This window comes from Oncorhynchus nerka, linkage group LG1 (genome assembly GCF_034236695.1).
Source record: "Oncorhynchus nerka isolate Pitt River linkage group LG1, Oner_Uvic_2.0, whole genome shotgun sequence".
Lineage (NCBI taxonomy): Eukaryota > Metazoa > Chordata > Actinopteri > Salmoniformes > Salmonidae > Oncorhynchus > Oncorhynchus nerka.
The window spans coordinates 25,325,656-25,352,527 of record NC_088396.1 but is presented as its reverse complement, the minus strand read 5'-3'; the positions used below and the strand labels follow the sequence as shown (position 1 = coordinate 25,352,527).

The 26,872-nt window shown below is 43.7% G+C and overlaps 1 protein-coding gene across 1 annotated transcript in view; it reads left to right on the top strand.

Moving 5' to 3' along the window:
• Window positions 1–26,872, top strand: part of LOC115127314 (unconventional myosin-XVI) — a 219,411-nt gene that overhangs the window by 116,060 nt on the left and 76,479 nt on the right. The window contains 8 exon segments of the mRNA XM_065017523.1: window positions 4,028–4,133; window positions 5,409–5,526; window positions 6,668–6,815; window positions 8,581–8,701; window positions 11,193–11,310; window positions 21,522–21,593; window positions 21,753–21,894; window positions 24,002–24,074. Of these exon segments, the coding sequence (XP_064873595.1) occupies window positions 4,028–4,133; window positions 5,409–5,526; window positions 6,668–6,815; window positions 8,581–8,701; window positions 11,193–11,310; window positions 21,522–21,593; window positions 21,753–21,894; window positions 24,002–24,074 (898 nt within the window).

Here is a 26,872-nt window from a genome sequence, read left to right as displayed (position 1 = left end):
TATCTTAAATCATTCCCCCCCTCTTTGAAGAGTATCTTAAATAATTTTCACACCCCTTAATTTTCACCCTCCCCTCTTTGAAGAGTATCTTAAATCATTTCCCCCTCCCCTGTCTTTGAAGAGTATCTTAAATCATTTCCCCCCCCTGTCTTTGAAGAGTATCTTAAATAATTTCCCCCCTCTTTGAAGAGTATCTTAAATCATTTCCCCCTCCCCTGTCTTTGAAGAGTATCTTAAATCATTTCCCCCTCCCCTGTCTTTGAAGAGTATCTTAAATCATTCCCCCCCTCTTTGAAGAGTATCTTAAATAATTTCCCCCTCCCCCCTCTTTGAAGAGTATCTTAAATCATTTCCCCCTCCCCTGTCTTTGAAGAGTATCTTAAATCATTTCCCCCTCCCCTGTCTTTGAAGAGTATCTTAAATAATTTCCCCCTCCCCTGTCTTTGAAGAGTATATTAAATCATTTCCCCCTCCCCTGTCTTTGAAGAGTATCTTAAATAATTTCCCCCTCCCCTGTCTTTGAAGAGTATATTAAATCATTTCCCCCTCCCCTGTCTTTGAAGAGTATCTTAAATCATTTCCCCCTCCTCTTTGATGAGTATATTAAATCATTTCCCCCTCCCCTGTCTTTGAAGAGTATCTTAAATCATTTCCCCCTCCTCTTTGATGAGTATATTAAATCATGTCCCCCTCCTCTTTGAAGAGTATCTTAAATCATTTCCCCCTCCTCTTTGATGAGTATATTAAATCATTTTCCCCCATCCCCCTCCTCTTTGAAGAATATCTTAAATCATTTTGCCCCTCCCCCTCCTATTTGAAGAGTATCTTAAATCATTTCCTCCTCCCCCTCCTCTTTGAAGAGTATCTTAAATCATTTTAACCCTCCCCCTCTTTGAAGAGTATCTTAAATCATTTCCTCCTCCCCCTCCTCTTTGAAGAGTATCTTAAATCATTTTCCCCCTCCCCCCATTTGAAGAGTATCTTAAATCATTTCCTCCTCCCCCTCCTCTTTGAAGAGTATCTTAAATCATTTTAACCCTCTCCCCCCTTTGAAGAGTATCTTAAATCATTTGCACCCTCCCCCCATTTGAAGAGTATCTTAAATCATTTGCACCCTCCCCCCATTTGAAGAGTATCTTAAATCATTTGCACCCTCTCCCCCTCTTTGAAGATTATCTTAAATAATTTTCACGCCCCTTAATTTTCACCCTCCCCCTCTTTGAAGATTATCTTAAATAATTTTCACGCCCCTTAATTTTCACCCTCCCCCTCTTTGAAGAGTATCTTAAATCATTTTCACACACCCCCCTCCTCTTTTCTCACGAGCAGTGATTTTGCTGATAAATACTTTGTTGAGGGAAAATGTACTTATTATGATTGTGATATGTTGTTGTAGCATCTAGATGAATGCACTAATTGTAAGTCGCTCTGGATAAGAGCATCTGCTGACTAAAATGGAAATGTAGATTGTTAACTCAGCATCAGTAAATGATTTAGAGTAGGTGAATGGTGAAGTGAGGACCACTGCCCAGTTTGTTCAAACCCACCCCTGCAGGTCAGTTAAATGCTCGTCCCAGACCTGTTAAACGATCACAGAAAAATGAATGGCTTCAAGGGCCTGGCTGGATGGAGGCAGCTTCCTGATTGCAATTAAACCCGTTACGGCTCTCCACCAACGTTCATGCTGAGTCGCAACGGATCTGGCAGCAAGTTAATGCATTTCGGCCACTGGCTATTCATCACACACACCTCATTTGCAGTCTTCCATGCTCCACTGGGCTGGAGGCAGTCAAAATGTTAGGTGCCTCAAGGGCAGGGTACACACACCTACACAATCATATACATTCAGTACACATGATCCCTGGAGGCCAGGGTATGGGCACATGCTCAGAAGCACAAAACACCCTTAAATTCTAATAGGGCTCTGTAAATGAAAAGAGAGGTAAACTGCTGTGTTCATACTCTCAGCAGGGTCATTAATAAGAGGACAAAATCACACACACACACACACACACACACACACACACACACACACACACACACACACACACACACACACACACACACACACAAATACACACAGTGCTGTCATTAGTTGGGGCTTAAATTACCTCCTAAAGCCATCTGCCATCTGTGTAACGTAGCTGGTCTCTGCTCTGCGCGTGTGTGTGTGTGTGTGTGTGTGTGTGTGTGTGTGTGTGTGTGTGTGTGTGTGTGTGTGTGTGTGTGTGTGTGTCCATGTTGTGTAGTTAGACAGATCTTACAGTATGTCCAACTGTTAGGTTCAGTCCCCCATGGAGCAGATGAGTGTAGTTCACCACAGTCAACCTAACCCGAATGACCTCAGTGAGATGCCAAGTGGGTGGATCAACCTAACCTGAAGGACCTCAATGAGATGCCAGGTGGGTGGATCAACCTAACCTGAAGGACCTCAATGAGATGCCAGGTGGCTGGATCAACCTAACCTGAATGACCTCAGTGAGATGCCAGGTGGGTGGATCAACCTAACCTGAATCACCTCAGTGAGATGCCCAATGGATGGATCAACCTAACCTAAATGACCTCAGTGAGATGCCCAATGGATGGATCAACCTAACCTGAAGGACCTCAATGAGATGCCAGGTGGGTGGATCAACCTAACCTGAATGACATCTGTGAGATGCCAGGTGGATGGATTAACCTAACCTGAATGACCTCAGTGAGATGCATCAATCTAACCTGAATGACCTCAGTGAGATGCCCAGTGGGTGGAACAACCTAACCTGAAGGACCTCAATGAGATGCCAGGTGGCAGGATCAACCTAACCTGAAGGACCTCAATGAGATGCCAGGTGGGTGGATCAACCTAACCTGAAGGACCTCAATGAGATGCCAGGTGGCTGGATCAACCTAACCTGAAGGACCTCAATGAGATGCCAGGTGGCTGGATCAACCTAACCTGAATGACCTCAGTGAGATGCCCAGTGGGTGGAACAACCTAACCTGAAGGACCTCAATGAGATGCCAGGTGGGTGGATCAACCTAACCTGAAGGACCTCAGTGAGATGCATCAACCTAACCTGCATGACCTTAGTGAGATGCCACGTGGGTGGATCAACCTAACCTGAAGGACCTCAATGAGATGCCAGGTGGCTGGATCAACCTAACCTGAAGGACCTCAATGAGATGCCAGGTGGCTGGATCAACCTAACCTGAAGGACCTCAATGAGATGCCAGGTGGGTGGATCAACCTAACCTGAAGGACCTCAATGAGATGCCAGGTGGCTGGATCAACCTAACCTGAAGGACCTCAATGAGATGCCAGGTGGCTGGATCAACCTAACCTGAATGACCTCAGTGAGATGCCAGGTTGATGGGTCAACCTAACCTGAATGACCTCAGTGAGATGGCCAGTGAATGGATCAACCTAGCCTGAATGACCTCCGTGAGATGCCCAGTGGGTGGATGCTAGAGGAGCAACTAGATGAAGAGTACATATGACCATGAGCTCCACTTGCCATCTCCACTAACCCAAAGAAACGTCCATAGGTCTTCACTTTCAGTAGCCTTCACTAGAATAAAGAAAGAAAATGAATTACAAAATGTTTCTAAAAGGTCACAGAGCACCTGCATTATCACCATAGGCTAGGTTGTTATGATAGTGTCCACTTGATAAACAATACCATTGTAATGACTAGTTGCAAGATTGTGAATGGGATGGGGGGATGAGAAAGAGAAATTGTACCCCAGAGGAGTGATGTCAGGCGGGTGGAGGAGTTTGACGGATGTGACAGATAGGAGCCTGGGCTACACCCAGATGACTCACGCCACACAACACACCCATTCACCTGAGACCATTCACAATGTTGACACACATGGATACACTCACAGACACAGATATTCACACCCTTGCATGGACACCGACAGCCACACACATCTGTCTTTTTTTTGCTACGTATGTCTAATCACCCTTACTACATTAACAAGCCTCTATCTCTACCTCCCTCTCTACCTCTCTATCTCTCTGTGTTTCTCTCTCTTTCTGCAGTGGGGAGAGTGGTTCTGGGAAGACAGAGGCTTGTAAACACATAGTGAGACACCTGGCAGTGAGGTCCAGCCCCAAAGGCTTCTCTCTTGAGCCCAGGATGAATCAAGTGAGTCTGGTTTACTCTGGCCCTGGTTATCTTAAAAATATGAATCCACTCTTGGAGGACAATGGAAGTTGAATAGAACATGACAGACAGACTAGCTCAGTGGGTGTTCAGTCCACTGTTACAGAGTCCCTGTGGTGTAGTGATTTGAGATATGGATTCACGGACCAAATGATCTGTGTTAGCACGCTGGCCTTTACATCAAAACCCCTAGGTTGGTACAGGTCCTTTTATTTCCTTGATAGACATCGCTAGGTTCTGTATGATGACACAAGCCCATTGTGTTTGTGATTGGCCCATTTGTCCCCGAGAGGAAGCCATAGCATCTAAATGCCGTCAATTCTCTTATCACTCCTCTCACCTTGGACAGTAAGAGGTGCTCAGCGATCGTTTCTGGCCGCGGATTCAAAGCATACTGGTGAGACCCATTGAAGGAGAACATAAAGTACAATGGGACAGGAAATGACCATTATATGAAAAGCCATTATGATTAGGACATTGTGTGAGAAAGTTTTATATGAAGTGATCAATTGCAATGACACGGTATTAAACCAGTCTTGTCTGGAAGCAGTGGATTAAATGAGCCCTTTAGTAAGAGCAAGGACTACTGTCAGTGCATTCAACCTTACATCGACATTTTGTCAGAATTCTAATGGTTTTCTTGTTGTCTAGCATGCTAGGGGAGTATTATTACACTGAATGGCTGAAGATGAACACTTTCTTGCTATTTGATAGTCCTAGCAGTGATCCTTATTACAAACCGAACACTTTTTCATTTGTCTTTCTGTTATGACCTTAACAACTCAGAGGTACACATCATTGTTGAACAGGGAGGCGAGAAAAGCTTTTGCTTGGCTATAGTGGAACTGTATCTACACAGATGAAGTCATGGGTTGGTGCGAGATAACATATCTGGGTCAACACTTAGAGAGCACAGAGGGACAGGTGAGTGTGACAATCAGTCAGTGGGGATATATTGTCCCCTGGTGGAGAGAAGTTGTATTGCGACAGTCAGAAGTCATTGCGGCAGGCGGTAATTCACACGCACCGGCTTCAGAAAACTTCAGTGAATCAAATTACCTCGGTATATTGTTCACATTAACACAATTGTGTATCTATGAACATGCCATCACCAATGCATGTCTTAGCTGTATAAAAATGTATTCTCTAAAAATAATTATGAATATGTCCAACCCAGAAAGTGACAGTGGATATATTGATGGTTGTATTGTACAGTATATAACACCGTCTCTCTATATATTATGTGGTGGCTTGTAGGTGAACTGTATCCTGGAGGCGTTTGGTCATGCCAAGACTCCCATGAATGACAACTCCAGTCGCGTCATCAAACTACTCAGCCTGCAGTACTGTGACAAGAGAAAGACACTACTCAGAGGTACAGACTACTACAACTTTACTCAGGGGGTTGTTCTATAACTAACAAAGGGACTTACTAACTACACTACTCAATGTCTACTCAGATTAATAAACCACTAACTACACCCTCATGGAAAATCACATTATAACTAAACCAAGATAGATCACAGCCTGTCATTTCCAATGGGAACAAGTGAGTCATAGTGGGCAGAACAAGCAAGGAGGTGGGCAGAGCCAAGCATGAGCTGGTGAGATCCTATTGGCCCGTTCTAGCATACAACATGCATGTTTCTGTTAGGGAACGCCTATTCAGTGATGTGTGCTTGTGCAATAACTCAATTCACCTTTGCACTCCTTCAAAATAATGTGATTTTTTACAACTTTGGCAAAGGGTAAAATCTACAAACGTTGTAATTGATTCTAGTTTTGGGAACAGGAAACTGTATTGAGATCAAATATTTAATCAAAGACAAAATGAACAGAATTTTGGCCAAAATCAATCTCCTTCCATCTTCTCCCACTGCCGGTTACTGGGCTTCCGCTCACTATCATATTACCATATTTAGTATTGTGGAAACGCCAAGCGGATGATTCACATTTATACATCTGATGAAATATCTGTCTCATTGTTCTTTTCTGTGCCCATGCTGTCAATGTACTCTTTATAATTAAAAGGCGGTTTGATGTATGGCCAACAGGGGGGAGTATAACTCTATGAGTAAACCTGTCAGGCTTCAATCTCTGTCATTCCTACAGAACCACATTGAAATAGATAAATTGATTTACTCATACGTAATGGCTGTGTATGAAAGATGAATTTGACTTAAGGACACAAGTTTTTTGTTCGATAATTTGATCTGTGGCCTGGGTTTAAGAATCTTGAGAGTGGTATCTTAATGGATAACTCTGTTAAGATTACAATGTGTGTTTAGGTTTATATAGGTGTTTTTACAGTAGGTGTGTTCCTCTACTACTGGTTACATATGGTTTAAAGTTTATTGACAGAGCATGTGTTATTATGTGGATTACATTTTGTGTGTGTGTGTGTGTGTGTGTGTGTGTGTGTGTGTGTGTGTGTGTGTGTGTGTGTGTGTGTGTGTGTGTGTGTGTGTGTGTGTGTGTGTGTGTGTGTGTGTGTGTGTGTGTGTGTGTGTGTTTAGCGCGGATATACACATACATGTTGGAGAAGTCCCGGGTGGTCCACCTGCCTCGTCAGCAACACAACTTCAACATCTTCTACCTGATGGCTGAGGGCCTGTCGCCTGAAGAGAAGAGTGCCCTACACCTCAACAACGTCCTGTCTCACAGGTCTGTACCTCAACAACGTCCTGTCTCACAGGTCTGTACCTCAATAACGTCCTGTTTCACAGGTCTGTACCTCAACAACGTCCTGTCTCACAGGTCTGTACCTCAACAACATCCTGTCTCACAGGTCTGTACCTCAACAACATCCTGTCTCACAGGTCTGTACCTCAACAACGTCCTGTCTCACAGGTCTGTACCTCAACAACATCCTGTCTCACAGGTCTGTACCTCAATAACGTCCTGTTTCACAGGTCTGTACCTCAACAACGTCCTGTCTCACAGGTCTGTACCTCAACAACGTCCTGTTTCACAGGTCTGTACCTCAACAACGTCCTGTCTCACAGGTCTGTACCTCAATAACGTCCTGTTTCACAGGTCTGTACCTCAACAACGTCCTGTCTCACAGGTCTGTACCTCAACAACGTCCTGTCTCACAGGTCTGTACCTCAACAACGTCCTGTCTCACAGGTCTGTACCTCAACAACGTCCTGTCTCACAGGTCTGTACCTCAACAACGTCCTGTCTCACAGGTCTGTACCTCAATAACGTCCTGTTTCACAGATCTGTACCTCAACAACGTCCTGTCTCACAGGTCTGTACCTCAACAACGTCCTGTCTCACAGGTCTGTACCTCAATAACGTCCTGTTTCACAGGTCTGTACCTCAACAACGTCCTGTCTCACAGGTCTGTACCTCAACAACGTCCTGTCTCACAGGTCTGTACCTCAACAACGTCCTGTCTCACAGGTCTGGACCTCAACAACGTCCTATCTCACAGGTCTGTACCTCAACAACGTCCTGTCTCACAGGTCTGTACCTCAACAACGTCCTGTCTCACAAGTCTGTACCTCAACAACGTCCTGTCTCACAGGTCTGTACCTCAACAACGTCCTGTCTCACAGGTCTGTACCTCAACAACGTCCTGTCTCACAGGTCTGTACCTCAGCAACGTCCTCTCTCACAGGCCTGTACCTCAACAATGTCCTCTCTCACAGGCCTGTACCTCAAAAACATCCTTTCTCACAAGTCTGTACCTCAACAACGTCCTCTCTCACAGGCCTGTACTTCAAAAACATCCTATCTCACAAGTCTGTACCTCAACAATGTCTTGTCTCACAGGTAATAAGGCCATGCAAATTACAGTAATATAGGAAGATATGCTGAGTTTGTAAAATGTTTTAACATTTGGGGAAGGAAACTGGTTCAATCTGGGTGAGAGGCCCCCCTCAGTCACCTGCTAGCAAGAGGAAGAGATGGTGTCTCATGCTGAGTTTGTAAAATGTGTGTGTGTTAGTGTGCGTGTATGTGTGCGCGTGTGTGTTGTGGCGTGTGATAGCATCCCTGTCTGATATCCAGTGACCTGGATGCGGGTTTTGAGCCCTGGTATGCACGCTACAGCCTCTGATTTAATGCTGTGACTGCGTGATCAAAAGCCCTCTGACTCTAGCCCATTTGGGGACCCTCTCGCCCCCTCCCCTCCCTCGCTTTCTCAGCAGGAGATAGCTGTGACTGGTTACAAATAACTCAGCGTGAGAATACCTGCTCAACCACCATGCTTTAAATTACCTTTTGACATGCTTTCTTGTTTCAGGGTCAAATATTATTTCTTTAGTCCCTCAGTGATATCTAGTCAGTGCAGTATGTCTGTAATGTGTGAACTCTCTCTCTGGTGTTGTTACCTGCTGCTCTTCTCTGTACTGTAGTTGATCATGTCTGTGGTGTATAGTGTGATAGCTGTCTCTCACTGGTCTCTGTCTGTGTCTTCAAGGTACCTGAGTGCAGGAGTTCCTGCAGAAGATTCCCCTCCTGTGGCCTCAGCTTCAACTCAGAGTAAAGACCGTCTCACTGCAATCAAACAGGCCCTCAGAGCTCTGGGCTTCAACAAACTGGTACAGTAACACACTGTGTGTGTGTGCGTGCATGAGTTTGCATGTGTCATTTGCCACACATATGGCTGTGTGTATATCTATGAGTCTATAGGGTGAGTCGGTACCAGAGGAAGCTGGGGGAGGAGCTATAGGAGGACGGGCTCATTGTATTGGCTGAATGGAATTCATGGAATGGAGTCAAACATGTGGTTTCTACATGTTTGATGTGTTTGATACCGCTCCATTTATTCAATTCTAGCCATTAAAATGTCCTCCTATAGCTCCTCCCACCAGCCTCCACTGGTGGGTACACATACTGTCCCTTGTGAGCAGGGTTGGACATTAAGAATGTCTATTTCTCCAGAGCAATTGGGAACATTAAAAAAAAATCCAAAGCCCACATATTTAAGTTGATCGAAATGACAAGAAAGGCTACTAAAGTGTGACTTTGTCCTAGTTTTTATTTGCCAGTTACGTCAGTTTGTTTATACGCTAGATTGTTTTTCAATGTTAGTTTGAGTTTGCTGCAACTGTCTGCTGCTAGGAAGACATTTCTCACACCTAATGATTGTGCTTGATTGAGCATGGATCACTCCCATAAACGTTTATTCATGAACTTTTTGTAAAAAAAACACAAATATTTTAATTGTTTTCCTAGATTCATCTGTGTGCTTCTACCTTTCTACTCATGTAGCCTTTTAAAAATGTCAGCATAGAGCCCTGAACTATAATAATAAATAAACCGTATCACTCAGCATTTTGTGGCAGGGCAGGCACTTGTTTATTCTTGATGTTCAGTTGTAGAACAGTTTATATGTTTTAACTATTGTATCTAAATGATTTATTTTAACATACATTGGTTAAAATACGCAGATCATAAAAATCATAAAAATGAAGTAATATATCATCTGTTTTTCCTTGTTGTGACGTTGATGTAATTAAGGCGAAAACAATATTTTAATTTTTTTTTTTTAATTAATCTACCTGCCACAGTGGCTGGTAGACCAAAAAGTACATTTTCCACCCTGCTTGTGAGCATGCTTGCATGTGATGGTCGTGTGAGGTTCTGCATGTTAATATACTAGCTATATCTACAGACTGTACTGTGCTCTACCTCGTCTGGTGTGTGTACAGAATGAGTGTTCTCATCACATTATCACAGTCTATGTATAGGCTGCAGTCAGCATCTGTCAGCACTGAGTGACCAGAAAGTCAGCTTTTAATCCCTCCCACAGCCAGCAGCTGATAATGTAGGAGGGGGGAGGGGAGGGGTGATGGGGGGCAAGAGTGCTTGGTGGGAGAGAGATAGACAGGGGAGATTGACCTGGAGAGGGAGGTGGGTGGGGGGGGGGACAGAGTACTTCCTGAGAAGTATATCGTTGCAACACTGTATATATACTGTACATAATATGACATTTGTAATGTCTTTATTGTTTGAAACTTCTGTATGTGTAATGTTTACTGTTAATTTGTATTGTTTATTTCACTTTTGTATATTATCTACCTCACTTGCTTTGGCAATGTCAACACGTTTCCCATGCCAATAAAGCCCCTTGAATTGAATTGAATTGAGAGAGAGATAGACAGGGGCGGTTGACATGGAGAGGGAAGGGGCGATTGACATGGAGAGGGAAGGGGAGAGAGGGGGGATGAGAGAGAGACTACCCATCGGTGCCTCCCTATGCTCTCATTGGGAATGACTCATGAAGAACCTCAATCACTCCTTTCTCTCCCACTCTCTTTCTTCTCCTCTCCTACTGTAGGACTCTCTACATTGCATAGAGTGTCAGACAGAGACTAATAACAGCTCCTATAACACACATACATGCAGACTGTCCAGGAGCGTTGAGGGATCAGAGTTGGGTAATGGGGGATACCAGTAAGTGTCCTCTACTCAAGAACAGAGAGAAAGATAGAGAGCGAGAGAACACTATATAGATACATAATACGACATTTGTAATGTCTTTGTTCTTTTGGAACTTCTGTGAGTGTAATATTTACTGTTCATTTTTATTGTTTATTTCACTTTTGTATATTATCTACTTAACTTGCTTTGGCAATGTTAACATATGTTTCCCATGCCAATAAAGCCCCTTGAATTGAATTGAATTGAATTGAGAGAGAGGTGGGGGAAGAGTAGAGGCGAAACAGAGGGAGGAGAGATAAAGAGGGGATGGGAGGGGAAAGGAGAGGTTAGATAAGGAGATCGGAGAGAGAGAGGTTAGATAAGGGATAAGGGGGAAAGGGGAAAGGGGAAAGGGGGATTCAGGGGTTTGGAGAACATATTTTAGTTCAAAAGATGGAAGTTGACTCTTTGGGAGGAGACTAGGGGGTAGGGGTTTGGAGTATATGTGTGATTTCACTACTTCATGAGTAAAAACAATAACAACTCCCTTATTCTCTCCCCACCCCACCCCACCCCACCTCTCCTCAACCTTCTCTCTCTCCTTCTCCCTTCCCCTTCTCCCTCCGCACCCCCACATCTCTCTCTCTCTCTCTCTCTCTCCATCAGGAGATGGACAGTGTGTTTATGCTGCTGTCAGTGGTGCTGCAAGTTGGGGACCTCAGCTTCATTTCACTGACAGACGTTGAGACCGCCTACCCCTCCAACATGCAGCTGCTTGAGCGAGGTCAGCATCCCCCTGTCATGTAACCTGGGCCAACACTATGCACTGACACCAGTTTGACAGCAGAGGGAGAGGGGAGTGAGGGGGGAGGGAGGTCGAGCTACGCAGTAGTAATTGTGTCACTATCCATCCTATTGTTTACATCAGCTTTGCTGCAGTCTCCTCCAGTCTCCTCCTTGCACTCTCCTCCCCTCCCCCTTCTCTATCTCTCCTCCCACTCTCTCTCTCTCCCTATTCAATTTCAATTTAAGGGGCTTTATTGGCATGGGAAACACATGTTTACATTGCCAAACCAAGGGAAATAGAAAATAAACAGAAGTGAAATGAAGTGTTGTAACAATATGCAAATAGTTAAAGTACAAAAGGGAAAATAAATAAACATAAATATAGGTTGTATTTTCAATGGTGTTTGTTCTTCACTGGTTGCCCTTTTCTTGTGGCAACAGGTCACAAATCTTGCTGCTGTGATGGCACACTGTGGTATTTCACCCAACAGATATGGGAGTTGCGAAAAATGTGATTTGTTTATTAATTCTTTGTGAGTCTGTGTAATCAGAGCGAAATGTGTGTCTCTAATATGGTCCTACATTTTGCATGAGGTTAGGAAGTGCAGCTCAGTTTCCACCTCATGTTGTGGGCAGTGTGCACATAGCCTGTCTTCTTTTGAAAGCCAGGTCTACCTTCAGCGGCCTTTCTCAAAAGCAAGGCTATGCTCACTGAGTCTGTACATAGTCAAAGATGTCCTTAATATTGGATCAGTCACAGTGGTCAGGTATTCTGTCACTGTATACTCTCTGTTTCGGGCCAAATAGGATTCTAGTTGTCTCAGTTTTTTTGTAAATTCTTTCGAATGTGCCAAGTAATTATCTTTTTGATTGCTCATGATTTAAATAGGGGTCTAATCTTGTTGCTGTCCTGGGGCTCTGTGGGTTCTGTGTTTGTGAACAGACCCCCAGGAACAGCTTGTTAGCTTTTCCAGGTTAATTTCTTTGTTGATGATGGCTTTGTTATGGAAGGTTTGGGAATTGCTTCCTTTTAGGTGGTTGTAGAATTTAACGGCCTTTTCTGGATTTTGATAATTAGCGTGTATCAGCCTAATTCTGCTCTGTATGCATTATTTGGTGTTTTACATTGTACACAGAGGATATTTTTTTCAGAATTCTACATGCAGAGTCTCAATTTGGTGTTTGCCCCATTTTGTGATTTCTTGGTTGGTGAGTGGACCCCAGACCTCACAACCGTAAAGGGAAATGGGTTCTATAACTGATTCAAGTATTTTTAGCCAGATCCTAATTGTTATGTTGAATTTTATGTTCGTTTTTGATGGCATAGAAGGCCTTTCTTGCCTTGACTCTCAGATCGTTCACAGCTTTGTTGAAATGACTTGTGGTGCTGATGTTTAGGCCGCGGTATGTCATTTTTTGTGTGCTATAAGTCAACGGTGTCTAGATGGAATTTGTATTTGTGGTCATGCCAATTTAACCTTTTTTGTAACACCATTATTTTTGTCTTACTGAGATTTACTGTCAGGGCCCAGGTCTGACAGAATCTGTGCAGAATATCTAGGTGCTGCTGTAGGCCCTCCTTGGTTAGGGACAGAAGCACCAGATCATCAGCAAACAGTAGACATTTGACTTCAGGATCTATTAGGGTGAGGCCGGGTGCTGCAGACTGTTCTAGTGCACTCGCCAATTCGTTGACATATATAGTGCCTTGCGAAAGTATTTGGCCCCCTTGAACTTTGCGACCTTTTGCCACATTTCAGGCTTCAAACATAAAGATATAAAACTGTATTTTTTTGTGAAGAATCAACAACAAGTGGGACACAATCATGAAGTGGAACGACATTTATTGGATATTTCAAACTGTTTTAACAAATCAAAAACTGAAAAACTCTCTCCAGAAGTTCAGTGAGGATCTCTGAATGATCCAATGTTGACCTAAATGACTAATGATGATAAATACAATCCACCTGTGTGTAATCAAGTCTCCGTATAAATGCACCTGCACTGTGATAGTCTCAGAGGTCCGTTAAAAGCGCAGAGAGCATCATGAAGAACAAGGAACACACCAGGCAGGTCCGAGATACTGTTGTGAAGAAGTTTAAAGCCGGATTTGGATACAAAAATATTTCCCAAGCTTTAAACATCCCAAGGAGCACTGTGCAAGCGATAATATTGAAATGGAAGGAGTATCAGACCACTGCAAATCTACCAATACCTGGCCGTCCCTCTAAACTTTCAGCTCATACAAGGAGAAGACTGATCAGAGATGCAGCCAAGAGGCCCATGATCACTCTGGATGAACTGCAGAGATCTACAGCTGAGGTGGGAGACTCTGTCCATAGGACAACAATCAGTCGTATATTGCACAAATCTGGCCTTTATGGAAGAGTGGCAAGAAGAAAGCCATTTCTTAAAGATATCCATACAAAGTGTCGTTTAAAGTTTGCCACAAGCCACCTTGGAGACACACCAAACATGTGGAAGAAGGTGCTCTGGTCAGATGAAACCAAAACTGAACTTTTTGGCAACAATGCAAAACGTTATGTTTGGCATAAAAGCAACACAGCACATCACCCTGAACACACCATCCCCACTGTCAAACATGGTGGTGGCAGCATCATGGTTTGGGCCTGCTTTTCTTCAGCAGGGACAGGGAAGATGGTTAAAATTGATGGGAAGATGAATGGAGCCAAATACAGGACCATTCTGGAAGAAAACCTGATGGAGTTTGCAAAAGACCTGAGACTGGGACGGAGATTTGTCTTCCAACAAGACAATGATCCAAAACATAAAGCAAAATCTACAATGGAATGGTTCAAAAATAAACATATCCAGGTGTTAGAATGGCCAAGTCAAAGTCCAGACCTGAATCCAATCGAGAATCTGTGGAAAGAACTGAAAACTGCTGTTCACAAATGCTCTCCATCCAACCTCACTGAGCTCGAGCTGTTTTGCAAGGAGGAATGGGAAAACATTTCAGTCTCTCGATGTGCAAAACTGATAGAGACATACCCCAAGCGACTTACAGCTGTAATCGCAGCAAAAGGTGGCGCTACAAAGTATTCACTTAAGGGGGCTGAATAATTTTGCATGCCCAATTTTTCAGTTTTTGATTTGTTAAAAAAGTTTGAAATATCCAATAAATGTCGTTCCACTTCATGATTGTGTCCCACTTGTTGTTGATTCTTCACAAAAAAAATACAGTTTTATATCTTTATGTTTGAAGCCTGAAATGTGGCAAAAGGTCACAAAGTTCAAGGGGGCCGAATACTTTCGCAAGGCACTGTATGTTGAAGAGGGTGGAGCTTAAGCTGCATCCCTGTCTCACTCCCTGGCCCTGTGGAAAGAAATGTGTGTGTTTTTAGCCAATTTTAACTGCACACTTGTTGTTTGTGTACATGGATTATATAATGTTGTATGTTTTCCCCCAACACCACTTTCTATCAATCTGCATAGCAGGGCCTCATGCCAAATTGAGTCTGAAGCTTTTTTTAAATCAACAAAGCATTAGAAGACTTTGCCTTTGTTTTGGTTTGTTTGTTTGTCAAATAGAGTGTGCAGGGTGAATACATGGTCTGTCGTACGGTAATTTGGTAAAAAGCGTGTTTGACATTTGCTAGGTACATTGTTTTTGCTGAGGAAATGTATGTGTCTGCTGTTTATTGATAATGCAAGGTTGGTTGCTGTTGACGCATATCCCACGGTAGTTATTGGGGTCAAATGTGTCTTTACTTTTGTAGATTGGGGTGATCAGTCCTTGGTTACAAATATTGGGAATATGCCAGAGCTGAGGATGATGTTAAAGAGTTCAATTATAGCCAATTGGAATTTGTGGTCTTTATATTTTATCATTTAATTTAGGATACCATATTCCCCACAGGCCTTTTTTGGTAGAGAGTTGGTATTTTGGCCTGTAGTTCATTCAATGTAATTTGAGAATCCAATGAGTTCTGGTAGTCTTTAATAGTTGATTCTAAGATTTGTATTTGATCATGTATATGTTATTGCTGTTTGTTCTTTGTTATAGAGCCAAAAAGATTGGGGAAGTGGTTTATCCATACATCTCCGTTTTGGATAGATAACTCTTCGTATTGTTGTTTGTTTTGAGTTTTCCAATTTTCAAAGAAGAGATTCAATTCTATGGATTCTTTCATTATATTGAGTGGATTTCTGACGTGCTGTTCCTTCTTTTTACATGGGTTATTTCTGTATTGTTTTGGTGATTCACCATAGTGAAGGCATAGACTTAGGTTTTCTGGGTCTATGTTTTTGGTTTGATAGGTTTCTCAATTTCTTGCTTAGGTTTTTATTCTTTATCAAATCATTTGTCATTGTTGTTCATTTTCTTAGGTTGTCTTCTTGAAATTTTGAGATTTGATAGGGAAGCGGAGAGGTCAAATATACTGTTTAGGTTTTCTACTGCCAAGTTTACACCTTCACTATTACAGTGAAACATTTTGTCCAGGAAATTGAGTATGAAGGGATTGAATTTGTTGTGGCCTAATAGATTTTTGGAAGATTTCCACACTTTTCTTCCATCTATAGCATTTCTTAATATTATTCAGTTCGTTCAGTTTTTATGCCTCATGATTGAGTATAGCTCTGTTCAAGTAGAATGTTATTTTGTAGGGGTGTCAGTGAACTGACTGTAAATGCTCTAAGAGACTCTGGGTTGAGGTCAGTGATAAAGTAGTCTACATTTCTTCTACCAAGAGATGAGCTATAGGTGTACCTACCGTAGGAGTCCCCTCGAAGCCTACCATTGACTATGTACATACCCAGCGCCCGACAGAGCTGCGTGAGTTGTGAACCGCTTTCGTTGGTTATGTTGTCATAATTTTGTCTAGGCGGTCATATTTTTATTTTTATTTTTATTTCACCTTTATTTAACCAGGTAAGCAAGTTGAGAACAAGTTCTCATTTACAATTGCGACCTGGCCAAGATAAAGCAAAGCAGTTCGACACATACAACGACACAGAGTTACACATGGAGTAAAACAAACATACAGTCAATAATACAGTAAAAAAAAAACAACAAAAAAACAAGTCTATATACAATGTGAGCAAATTAGGTGAGAAGGGAGGTAAAGGCAAAAAAGGCCATGGTGGCAAAGTAAATACAATATAGCAAGTAAAACACTGGAATGGTAGTTTTGCAATGGAAGAATGTGCAAAGTAGAAATAAAAATAATGGGGTGCAAAGGAGCAAAATAAATAAATAAATTAAATACAGTTCGGAAAGAGGTAGTTGTTTGGGCTAAATTATAGGTGGGCTATGTACAGGTGCAGTAATCTGTAAGATGCTCTGACAGTTGGTGCTTAAAGCTAGTGAGGGAGATAAGTGTTTCCAATTTAAGAGATTTTTGTAGTTCGTTCCAGTCATTGGCAGCAGAGAACTGGAAGGAGGCGGCCAAAGAAAGAATTGGTTTTGGGGGTGACTAGAGATATACCTGCTGGAGCGTGTGCTACAGGTGGGAGATGCTATGGTGACCAGCGAGCTGAGATAAGGGGGACTTTACCTAGCAGGGTCTTGTAGATGACATGGAGCCAGTGGGTTTGGCGACGAGTATGAAGCGAGGGCCAGCCAACGAGAGCGTACAGGTCGCAATGGTGGGTAGTATATGGGGCTTTGGTGACAAAACGGATAGCACTGTGATAGACTGCATCCAATTTGTTGAGTAGGGTATTGGAGGCTATTTTGTAAATGACATCGCCAAAGTCGAGGATTGGTAGGATGGTCAATTTTACAAGGGTATGTTTGGCAGCATGAGTGAAGGATGCTTTGTTGCGAAATAGGAAGCCAATTCTAGATTTAACTTTGGATTGGAGATGTTTGATATGGGTCTGGAAGGAGAGTTTACAGTCTAACCAGACACCTAAGTATTTGTAGTTGTCCACGTATTCTAAGTCAGAGCCGTCCAGAGTAGTGATGTTGGACAGGCGGGTAGGTGCAGGTAGCGATCGGTTGAAGAGCATGCATTTAGTTTTACTTGTATTTAAGAGCAATTGGAGGCCACGGAAGGAGAGTTGTATGGCATTGAAGCTTGCCTGGAGGGTTGTTAACACAGTGTCCAAAGAAGGGCCGGAAGTATACAGAATGGTGTCGTCTGCGTAGAGGTGGATCAGAGACTCACCAGCAGCAAGAGCGACCTCATTGATGTATACAGAGAAGAGAGTCGGTCCAAGAATTGAACCCTGTGGCACCCCATAGAGACTGCCAGAGGTCCGGACAGCAGACCCTCCGATTTGACACACTGAACTCTATCAGAGAAGTAGTTGGTGAACCAGGCGAGGCAATCATTTGAGAAACCAAGGCTGTCGAGTCTGCCGATGAGGATGTGGTGGTTGACAGAGTCGAAAGCCTTGGCCAGATCAATGAATACGGCTGCACAGTAATGTTTCTTATCGATGGCGGTTAAGATATCGTTTAGGACCTTGAGCGTGGCTGAGGTGCACCCATGACCAGCTCTGAAACCAGATTGCATAGCAGAGAAGGTATGGTGAGATTCGAAATGGTCGGTAATCTGTTTGTTGACCTGGCTTTCGAAGACCTTAGAAAGGCATGGTAGGATAGATATAGGTCTGTAGCAGTTTGGGTCAAGAGTGTCCCCCCCTTTGAAGAGAGGGATGACCGCAGCTGCTTTCCAATCTTTGGGAATCTCAGATGACACGAAAGAGAGGTTGAACAGGCTAGTAATAGGGGTGGCAACAATTTCGGCAGATAATTTTAGAAAGAAAGGGTCCAGATTGTCTAGCCCGGCTGATTTGTAGGGGTCCAGATTTTTCAGCTCTTTCAGAACTTCAGCTGAATGGATTTGAGAGAAGGAGAAATGGGGAAGGCTTGGGCGAGTTGCTGTTGGGGGTGCAGTGCTGTTGACCGGGGTAGGAGTTGCCAGGTGGAAAGCATGGCCAGCCGTAGAAAAATGCTTATTGAAATTCTCAATTATGGTGGATTTATCAGTGGTGACAGTGTTTCCTATCTTCAGTGCAGTGGGCAGCTGGGAGGAGGTGTTCTTATTCTCCATGGACTTTACAGTGTCCCAGAACTTTTTAGAGTTAGTGTTGCAGGAAGCAAATTTCTGCTTGAAAAAGCTAGCCTTGGCTTATGGGGGAGGGAAAGCTGTCTCCTCCAGGTGGGTGTTTGTCCGCCTGTGTGCTGAGGATGTCAGGTTCTTGTCCAGTTCTGGCATTTAGGTCGCCACAGATTAGTACATGTCACTGGGCCTGGAAATTGTTGATCTCCCCTCTAGGATGGAGAGGCTGTCATCGTTAAAGTATGGGATTCTATTGGGGAGGATATAGGTAGCACACATGAGGAAATGTTTCTCTGTTGAGATCATTTCCTTATTCATTTCTAACCAGATGTAAAATGTTCCTGTTTTGACTCATTTTATAGAGTGGGTTAAGGCTGCTCTATACCAAATTAGCATACCCCCTGAGTTTCTTCCCTGTTTCACACCTGGTAGTTTGGTGGATGGGACTCCCAGCTCTCTGTAACCTAGAGGGAAACCAGTGGGTCCATCTCCTTTATACCATGTTTCTTGTAGGATGACAATGTAAGTATTTCTAATTTCTTTGATGAAGTCTGGTTTCCTGCTCTTTAGGCCAACGGCAGATGACCTCAGACCTGTTATATTCGAGGAAGAGATAGTAAAAGCTTTGCATTTCACAGTGTCTAGTGTTGTTTTTGTGTGGTTTAGGCACAGTAGGTGTGAGCAGAGCATGTTGCACATCTAATACATACCTCAGGATGGGGCTTGGGCGGGTGTAATGGGGGGGTTGGGCCTGTTGCTTTGCTCACTGTCTGGTCATATGTCCTGTCCTGTCATGTTGAGGTCCTTGCCGCAGGGGTGGGGGGAATGGGGTGGGCAGAAGGGGCATAGTTCTGATATGGGGGGACAATATAGGGTGTGGCCAGGGTTGGCCTAGGGTGGTCTTAGCTGGTTGGAGTGTGGCTGGTGATTCTGTGCTCTGGGTGTAGGTCTTCTTGGCATGGGATCTCTCGGTGCAGGTCGTTCAGGAGGGGGTCTTGCAGGTCTGTTGTCCGTTGCTCTGTTGATCCTGTGTGACGTGCTGGGGCTACGGTTGAGGGTGACGTCCTTCAGGGTCCTGGCAATAGTTGGGATTGCATGGTCGTAAAGGCTGTTCAAGTCCAGGACGGAGTGGTGGGCCAGGTATACATTAGGTTTTGAGGCACAGTCTCGTGAAATACTCGCATTCACCTGCTGTATGGTGGCAGGGTGAAAGTCTTTTCGTGGTAGCAGGGTGGAGACTTGTGCATTGGGGAAAGTGGAATAAGCTTTTTCAATCACTCCCTTGAGTGCTGTGGCCACTTTACCTGCTGGGCCCTCAGGTCATTTGTGCCCGTGTGAAAAGGGCTATCAGGGGAGCTGACAGGGAGGTTGTTAGGAAGGGGTGGGGTCTGTTGAGTTGGTGGGTCCTGTTGTTGTCTGTCCCATTGTGGTGTTGAGGTTGTGGTCCGGGTCTGAAGTGGGCTGTTCTACTGGCTCCTCTGGGGGAGTGTCCTACACTCTGTCACACCTCAGCTTTCTCACCTCCTCCTTCAGTGTGCCTCTAAGTTCTCTCACCTCAGTCCGTAGAGCAGACAGCTCTCCCAGACAGCTCCACCTTCTGCCCTCCGGGTCTTGTTGGGAGGGATGTTGTTGTGCTGGTCTATTTTTTGAGTTTGTTCTGTCTGGATTGTGTGGACTAGCTCTCTAAGCTCAACCATGTCTCTCTCCAGCTCAGTCAATTTATCCTATCAATGATGGATGAGCAGTGCAGTTGTGGGGCCTTGTTGTGTTCAGTGATGGGGGTTGACTATCCTCGTCTGCGGGACAGTTTGAAGAGGTGTGATCAGACTCACTCAGGACGGGGGAGTCGTCACAGAGAGAGAGAGAGCTTTTCCTGCTGTGCTTTCTCTCTGATCCCGTAAAAGTCCTGCTGCAACTGTATGAGGATGCCCTGCACCAGACTTCTACATGTTGACAAAGGTTGTTTCAATTTCCTCAATGTCTACTATTCTGAGATTCCACCATGGGCCAATACCCTCTTTCTTGACATAGGGGTAGTGTGCTCTTATAGCACTGTGCCATGCCAAGGGATGGCTTTGTGGGAAATTAAGTTGCTTACGTTCCCCTCTTTGTAGCAGTCAGCAAATAGTGTCTCTGGATTGTCCCTGAGGACCTATTTTACTCTCTTTGTTTCTCTCTCTCTCTCACACACACAGACTCTCTCCCATTCTGTAATGTACTTGCTGTTGGTGTTTCCGCCAGTCTGCTATAGTCACCTGTTTGGTGAGCCCCTGTTCCCTGTCATGCTTTTGCCATTGTGAGAAGAGAACCCATTACTCCCTACATTACAAGACACAACTACACTACACACATACACTACTACACCCTGACCTCACAGAGGGTAGACAAATTATGTCATCTCCCACACCAAAACAGGGCCCTCTCAAGGAGACGTGAGGTCATTGGGATTCTGAGTTCCTGTCACACTGTTTTTGTGCTCGTTCATATGCCCTGAGTCAGGGATGACTAAGCGCTGCCAGCATATAAGCGCTGATGAGTTTTAGCGGAGATCGACTCGTCATGTCGGCTGAGTGATGTCAGAATGAATTATGTAGGCTGGAGCGAGACAACTGGGAAACAACTGGGACCACCAAAATCTCCCACTTCCGACTTCAAAGTGTTTGAGACAACTGGGAACTCTGAAACAAACAAGCTCCGACTGGGATTTTTTTTTTAAAGGTCATCCAACTTGGAATTCCATGTCGGAAACTCTGGAATCATTCTAGAGCTCCGACTTTCCGACCTGAAGATCACTGACGTTATGATTTGACCTTGTTTTTTCCCGAGCACCATCAGTACTAGTCAGAGTGTGACACGTCATATTTTAAACTGTTTTTGTCTCTCTGTCAGTGACTGAAGTTTAGGCTTGAACTTTAGACTTTCCACCCTCTCCCTGTCTCTGTTTTATGTTCTTCTATCACTTTACTTATTCACTTTCTCTTTTCTCTCTCTCTCTTACTCTTTCCCCCCCCCCTTTTCTCTCTCTCTCTTACTCCTCCCCCCTTTTCTCTCTCTCTCTCTTACTCCCCCCTTTCTCTCTCTCTCTTACTCTTTTCCCCCTTTTCTCTCTCTCTCTTACTCTTTCCCCCTTTTCTCTCTCTCTCTTACTCTCTCCCCCCCTTTTCTCTCTCTCCAGTATCTGGAATGCTACAGGTGTGTTCTGATGACCTTAGTTCTGCCCTCACCTCAGATGTGCAATACTTCAAAGGTAATCACTCACCCTCTGTCCTCGTCTTTTTCCCAAACATTTACTGACTTCACAATACAAACATACTTCCCATCTGTAAGATGAAAATATTATTTCTATGGTAACCGTTTGGATGTCAGACCCAGGTCACCATGGCATTTACCCTCTTGCTTCCTTCAGGTGATGTCATCACACGGCGTCACACGGTGGAGATGTCACAGCACTACAGAGACCAGCTGGCTAAAGCCCTGTACGGACGCCTCTTCAGCTACCTGGTCAACAACAGCAACTACTACCTACAGGGACAGGACGACAACATGGGGTAGGGCAACGTGTGTGTGTGTGTGTGCGTGCGCGCGTCTCTGTGCATGTGTATCACAGGCATGTACATTTTTAATTGTAAACACTACAAGGAATTAATTGGCAGCCAGCACAGATACCCATTAAAAACCTTCTGTCATATGTCCATCCTCACAGACTCAACAATAGCACATGCAAGCCTGTCAGAAACACAACACTGATACTATCACTCATAACATATCGTTTACACTGGAGAGTTGGAATAGTTTGCATTTGATGTACTAACACACGCAAAGTTGACTTAGAGACCACACACACACAGACACAGCGTAGAGGTGGAGGCCAGTGAATCCTTGGTCTTGGTGTGTTGATATTTTTCAGCCTTATCGTCATGTTTGATAAGCACTATTATCTACTGGAATGTGTTTTTTTGCATTGACCCTCTCACTCTCTCTCTCACACACGCATGCATGCACACACACACCAAAATATGCAATAATTAATATGCAGTGCCTTCGGAAAGTATTCAGACAACTTATTCTAAAATGGATTAAATAAAACTATTTCCTCATCCATCTACACACAATACCCCATAATGACAAAGCAAAAACAATTATTTTGACATTTTGGCAAATTTATTTAAACTCAAAAACAGAAATACCTTATTTACAGAAGTGTTCAGAACCTTTGCTACAGTATGAGACTCAAAATTGAGCTCAGGTGCATCTTGTTTCCATTGATCATCCTTGAGATGTTTCTACAACTTGATTGGAGTCCACCTGTGGTAAATTCAATTGATTGGACATGACTTGGAAAGCCACACACCTGTCTATATAAGGTCCCACAGTTGACAGTGAATGTCAGAGAAAAAAACCATGTCGAAGGAATTGTCCGTAGAGCCCCGAGACAGGATTGTGTCGAGGCACAGATCTGGAGAAGGGTGCCAGTTGCCTTCATCATTCTTAAATGGAAGATGTTTGGCGCCACGAAGATTCTTCCTATAGCTGGCAGCCCAGCCATACTGAGCAATCAGGGGAGGAGGGCCTTGGTCAGGGAGGTGAACAATAACCCGATGGTCACTCTGAAAGAGCTCCAGAGTTTCTCTGTGGGGATGGGGGAACCTTCCAGAAGGAAAACCATCTCTGCAGCACCACCAATCAAGCCTTTATGGTAGAGTGTCTAGATGGAAGCCACTCCTCAGTAAAAGGCACATGACAGCTCACTTGGAATTTGCTAAAACTCTCAGACCATGAGAAACAAGATTCTCTGGTCTGATGAAACCAAGATTGAACGCTTTTGCCTGAATGTCAAGCTTCACGTCTGGAGGAAACCTGGCGGTGAAGCATGGTGGTGGAAGCATCATGCTGTGGGGATTGTTTTTTAGCGGGGGACTAGTCAGGATCGAGGGAAAGATGAACAGAGCAAAGTACAAAGAGATATTTGATGAAAACCTGCTCCAGAGAACTCAGGACCTCAGACTTGGGGCGAAGCTTCTCCTACCAACAGGACAACGACCCACAGCCAAGACAACGCAGGAATGGCTTCGGGACAAGTCTCTGAATGTCCTTCAATGGCCCGGCCAGAGCCCAGACTCGAACCCGATCAAACATCTCTGGAGAGACCTGATAATAGCTGTGCGAGAATGAGAGAAACTACTCAAATACAGGTGTGCCAAGCTTGTAGCGTCATATCTAAGAAGACTCAAGGCTGTAATCGCCGCCAAAGGTGCTTCAACAATGTACTGAGTAAAGGGTCTGAATACTTATGTAAATTCGATATCAGTTTTTAGTTTTTTAAATATATTTTTAAAAAATTTAAAAAAAACTGTTTTTGCTTAGTCATTATGAGATATTGTGTGTAGATTGATGAGGGAAAAAACTATTTCATCCATTTTAGAATAAGGCTGTATCATGACAAAATGTGGAAGACTTCAAGGGGTCTGAATAGTTTCTGAATGCACTGTATATACTTCAGCGAACACACACACTTTTCCATTCATTCTAGCCACGCCACTCCAAATCAAACATAGACACGAACAGGGACACACACCAACATGGCCTCTGAGGAGCTGTCACACTGTTTGTGAATTCCTTCTCTGATCGTTCCCCTCCTCCACACCTCTCCCAAAGAGACCCTGCTCTTGAGATTGGAATCCTGGACATCTTTGGATTTGAGGAATTCCAGAGGAATGGATTTGAGCAGGTACAACACCCACATTATGGATCTCCCCACCCCATATTATATGTGTGTTTCCACTCCTTCCAGTTGTATTGAGTCTTGTTCTATGGCTCTAGTATGCCTGAGTTATTCTCAAGTCATAGACATAGTTCGAACATCAAGGCCAGACTGAGCTACGGTCATCTTTTCTGGCTGTGGAGAAGGTTTTAGAGGTATCAACCTTCTAACTATATAACAGGTCTAGGTTAACCCTTTGAGACCAGGACCACGGGGCAGTGTTTATTTTATGGTCCTCTGTAGCTCAGTTAGTAGAGCATGGTTCATGCAAAATCCAGGATAGTAGGTTTGATGACTGAAAGTTGCTATGGATAAAAAAGCAGACACAATACCTTTGACTCTGTGTCTTTCTTTCAGCCATCTCTCTCTCCCTCTGTTCTTTCATTCATAAATATTGTGGTCTCTAGATCTTATGGACTTCTCCCCTGTGTGAACAAGGATCAGAGAGTTTAGCTGGAAGTCTCTATATCTGTGTGTGTGTGTGTGTGTGTGTCTGTGTGTGTGTGTGTGTGTGTGTGTGTGTGTGTGTGTGTGTGTGTGTGTGTGTGTGTGTGTGTGTGTGTGTGTGTGTGTGTGTGTGTGTGTGTGTGTGTGTGTGTTGGAAGTGGTAAGATGTCAATTGTTTTTCTCTCAGGATGTTCTTTAATCCGAGCGGAACATTGGAGGTGTTCAAGGAAATAAGTGCTTACCCATGCTGCCCTCGGCTTTCCCACACTCCCCTTGGGACCACCCCTGATCAAACCATGTGTGTGTGTGTGTGTGTGTGTGTTGGAAGTGGTAAGATGTCAATTGCTTTCCTCTCAGGATGTTCTTTAATCCGAGCGGAAGAGGGGGATTCACAGATCTAACCTGACAAGGGAATCTTAGAAAGAGAGAGAGAGAGAGATGGAGAGAGGTATAGGAGAGAGAGATGGGTAAAAGTGGATGAAAGAAAGAGACTGGTAGACATTTATTGGGGATTAAACATCCCTCGTCCTCCATCCTCCCCCTCCGCCCCCATTCGACCCCTTCAGCCCCATTCCTCCCTCATCCCTCCTTCCCCCAGTGTGTTTCCTGTGTTCCAGTGTTCAGGTCCATGTTTGAGGAGACCCTGTCTGTTATTGAAGACAACTAATCACTGGATTACACATTACACTCTGGAGAGATAGGGGAGGGGCAGGTGTCAACAAAACAAGCATGATAATTTAGTGTGCGCATAGCACACACACACACACGATGCACACACAGATCAGGGTCATTAATGCGGCCTGGGCTTGTTAGAGTTTGTTCGTCAGAGCTGTATTGTACCTGCTCAGCATTTCCTTAATGAGCTCATGCTTTACAGACATCAACACCTGCTGAGACTGACTGACTGACGCTGTCATAGACGTATAATTAGTCTAAAATACAATTCAAGTTCAAAGACTAAATCAAATGTAAATTAAATATCCCACAATTTAATTATTTCTGATGTTTCTTACATGTCATTGTGATATCCAATACATGTTAAAGGGGAATGGAAGTATTTTACAATCTAAACAAACCTTAAATACATGTTCTGGGTGATTGTCATATAAAAATAGCATCTTTGCATAACTTTGAATATTTTGATTTTGGATCCAATGCTTATTTGGGACTGGGTGCCACCATTAACATTGGCATGGTAACGACACGAGCTGCAACTTCATGGACTGGACAGAAATATTTGGCACTTTGATTTGTGATTGCTTAAAGTAAGGGGAGTGACAGCTCTCCCATCCCAATATTAAGCAAATTAACTATGAAAATCAAGAGATATTTGCATTGAACCCTTAATGCCCATTGTGCAATATACAAGTAGCTGCCAAAATAATGAAAACACGTGAATAAATGTGGAATACAAAGTATATTGAAAGCAGGTGCTTCAACACAGGTGTGGTTCCTGAGTTAATTCAGCAATTAACATCCCATCATGCTTAGAGTTATGTATAAAAATGCTGGGCAGGCCATTATTTTGGCTACTATGGCCATGCCCACGTAGGAGGATTATGCCCCCATCCACAGGGCAGGATTGGTCACTGAATGGTTTGATGAGCATGAAAACAATGTAAACCTAATGCCATGGCCATCTCAGCCACCAGATCTCAACTCAATTGAACACTTATGGGAGATTTGGGAGCGTTGCCTGAGATAGTGTTTTCCACCACCCATCAACAAAACACCAAATGATGTAATTTCTCATGGAAGAATGGTGTCACATCCCTCCAATAGAGTTTCAGACACTTGTAGAATCTATGCTGAGGTGCATTGAAGCTGTTCTGGCTCAACACCCTATTAAGACCCTTTATGTTGGTGTTTCCTTTATTTTGGCAGTTACCTGTAGCTAAGCCCTGTTATTAAACTTCTAAGTAAACAATGGCACATTTTATTATAGCAGTACAGTAGCTACAGTAAGCTATAGACATATAGCCGGCTCTTGGCTCTGGATTGGGGGCTCCATATCATGGAGAGGAGGCAGAGCTTTAAAGTGGCAATCAGTAGTACAATAACAAAGCATTCTTCCCACCCCTATTTCAGTAAAACCTGAGGGATGGGGCTAGAGAAATGTAACCACCCTCAGATTCATAGACAGAGCTATGGATGCAACAAATCCATGATATCAAAATGATATTTTTCACCATGTTCTGATGCTACATAGTGTTTGGTTACATTTACTTTGTTTACAAACGTTGGAGTAAAACAAGCTTATATTTTGGGTTCTGATTGGGTAAGGAAGTTAAACGAAGCTCAAGAGGCATTTTTAAGTT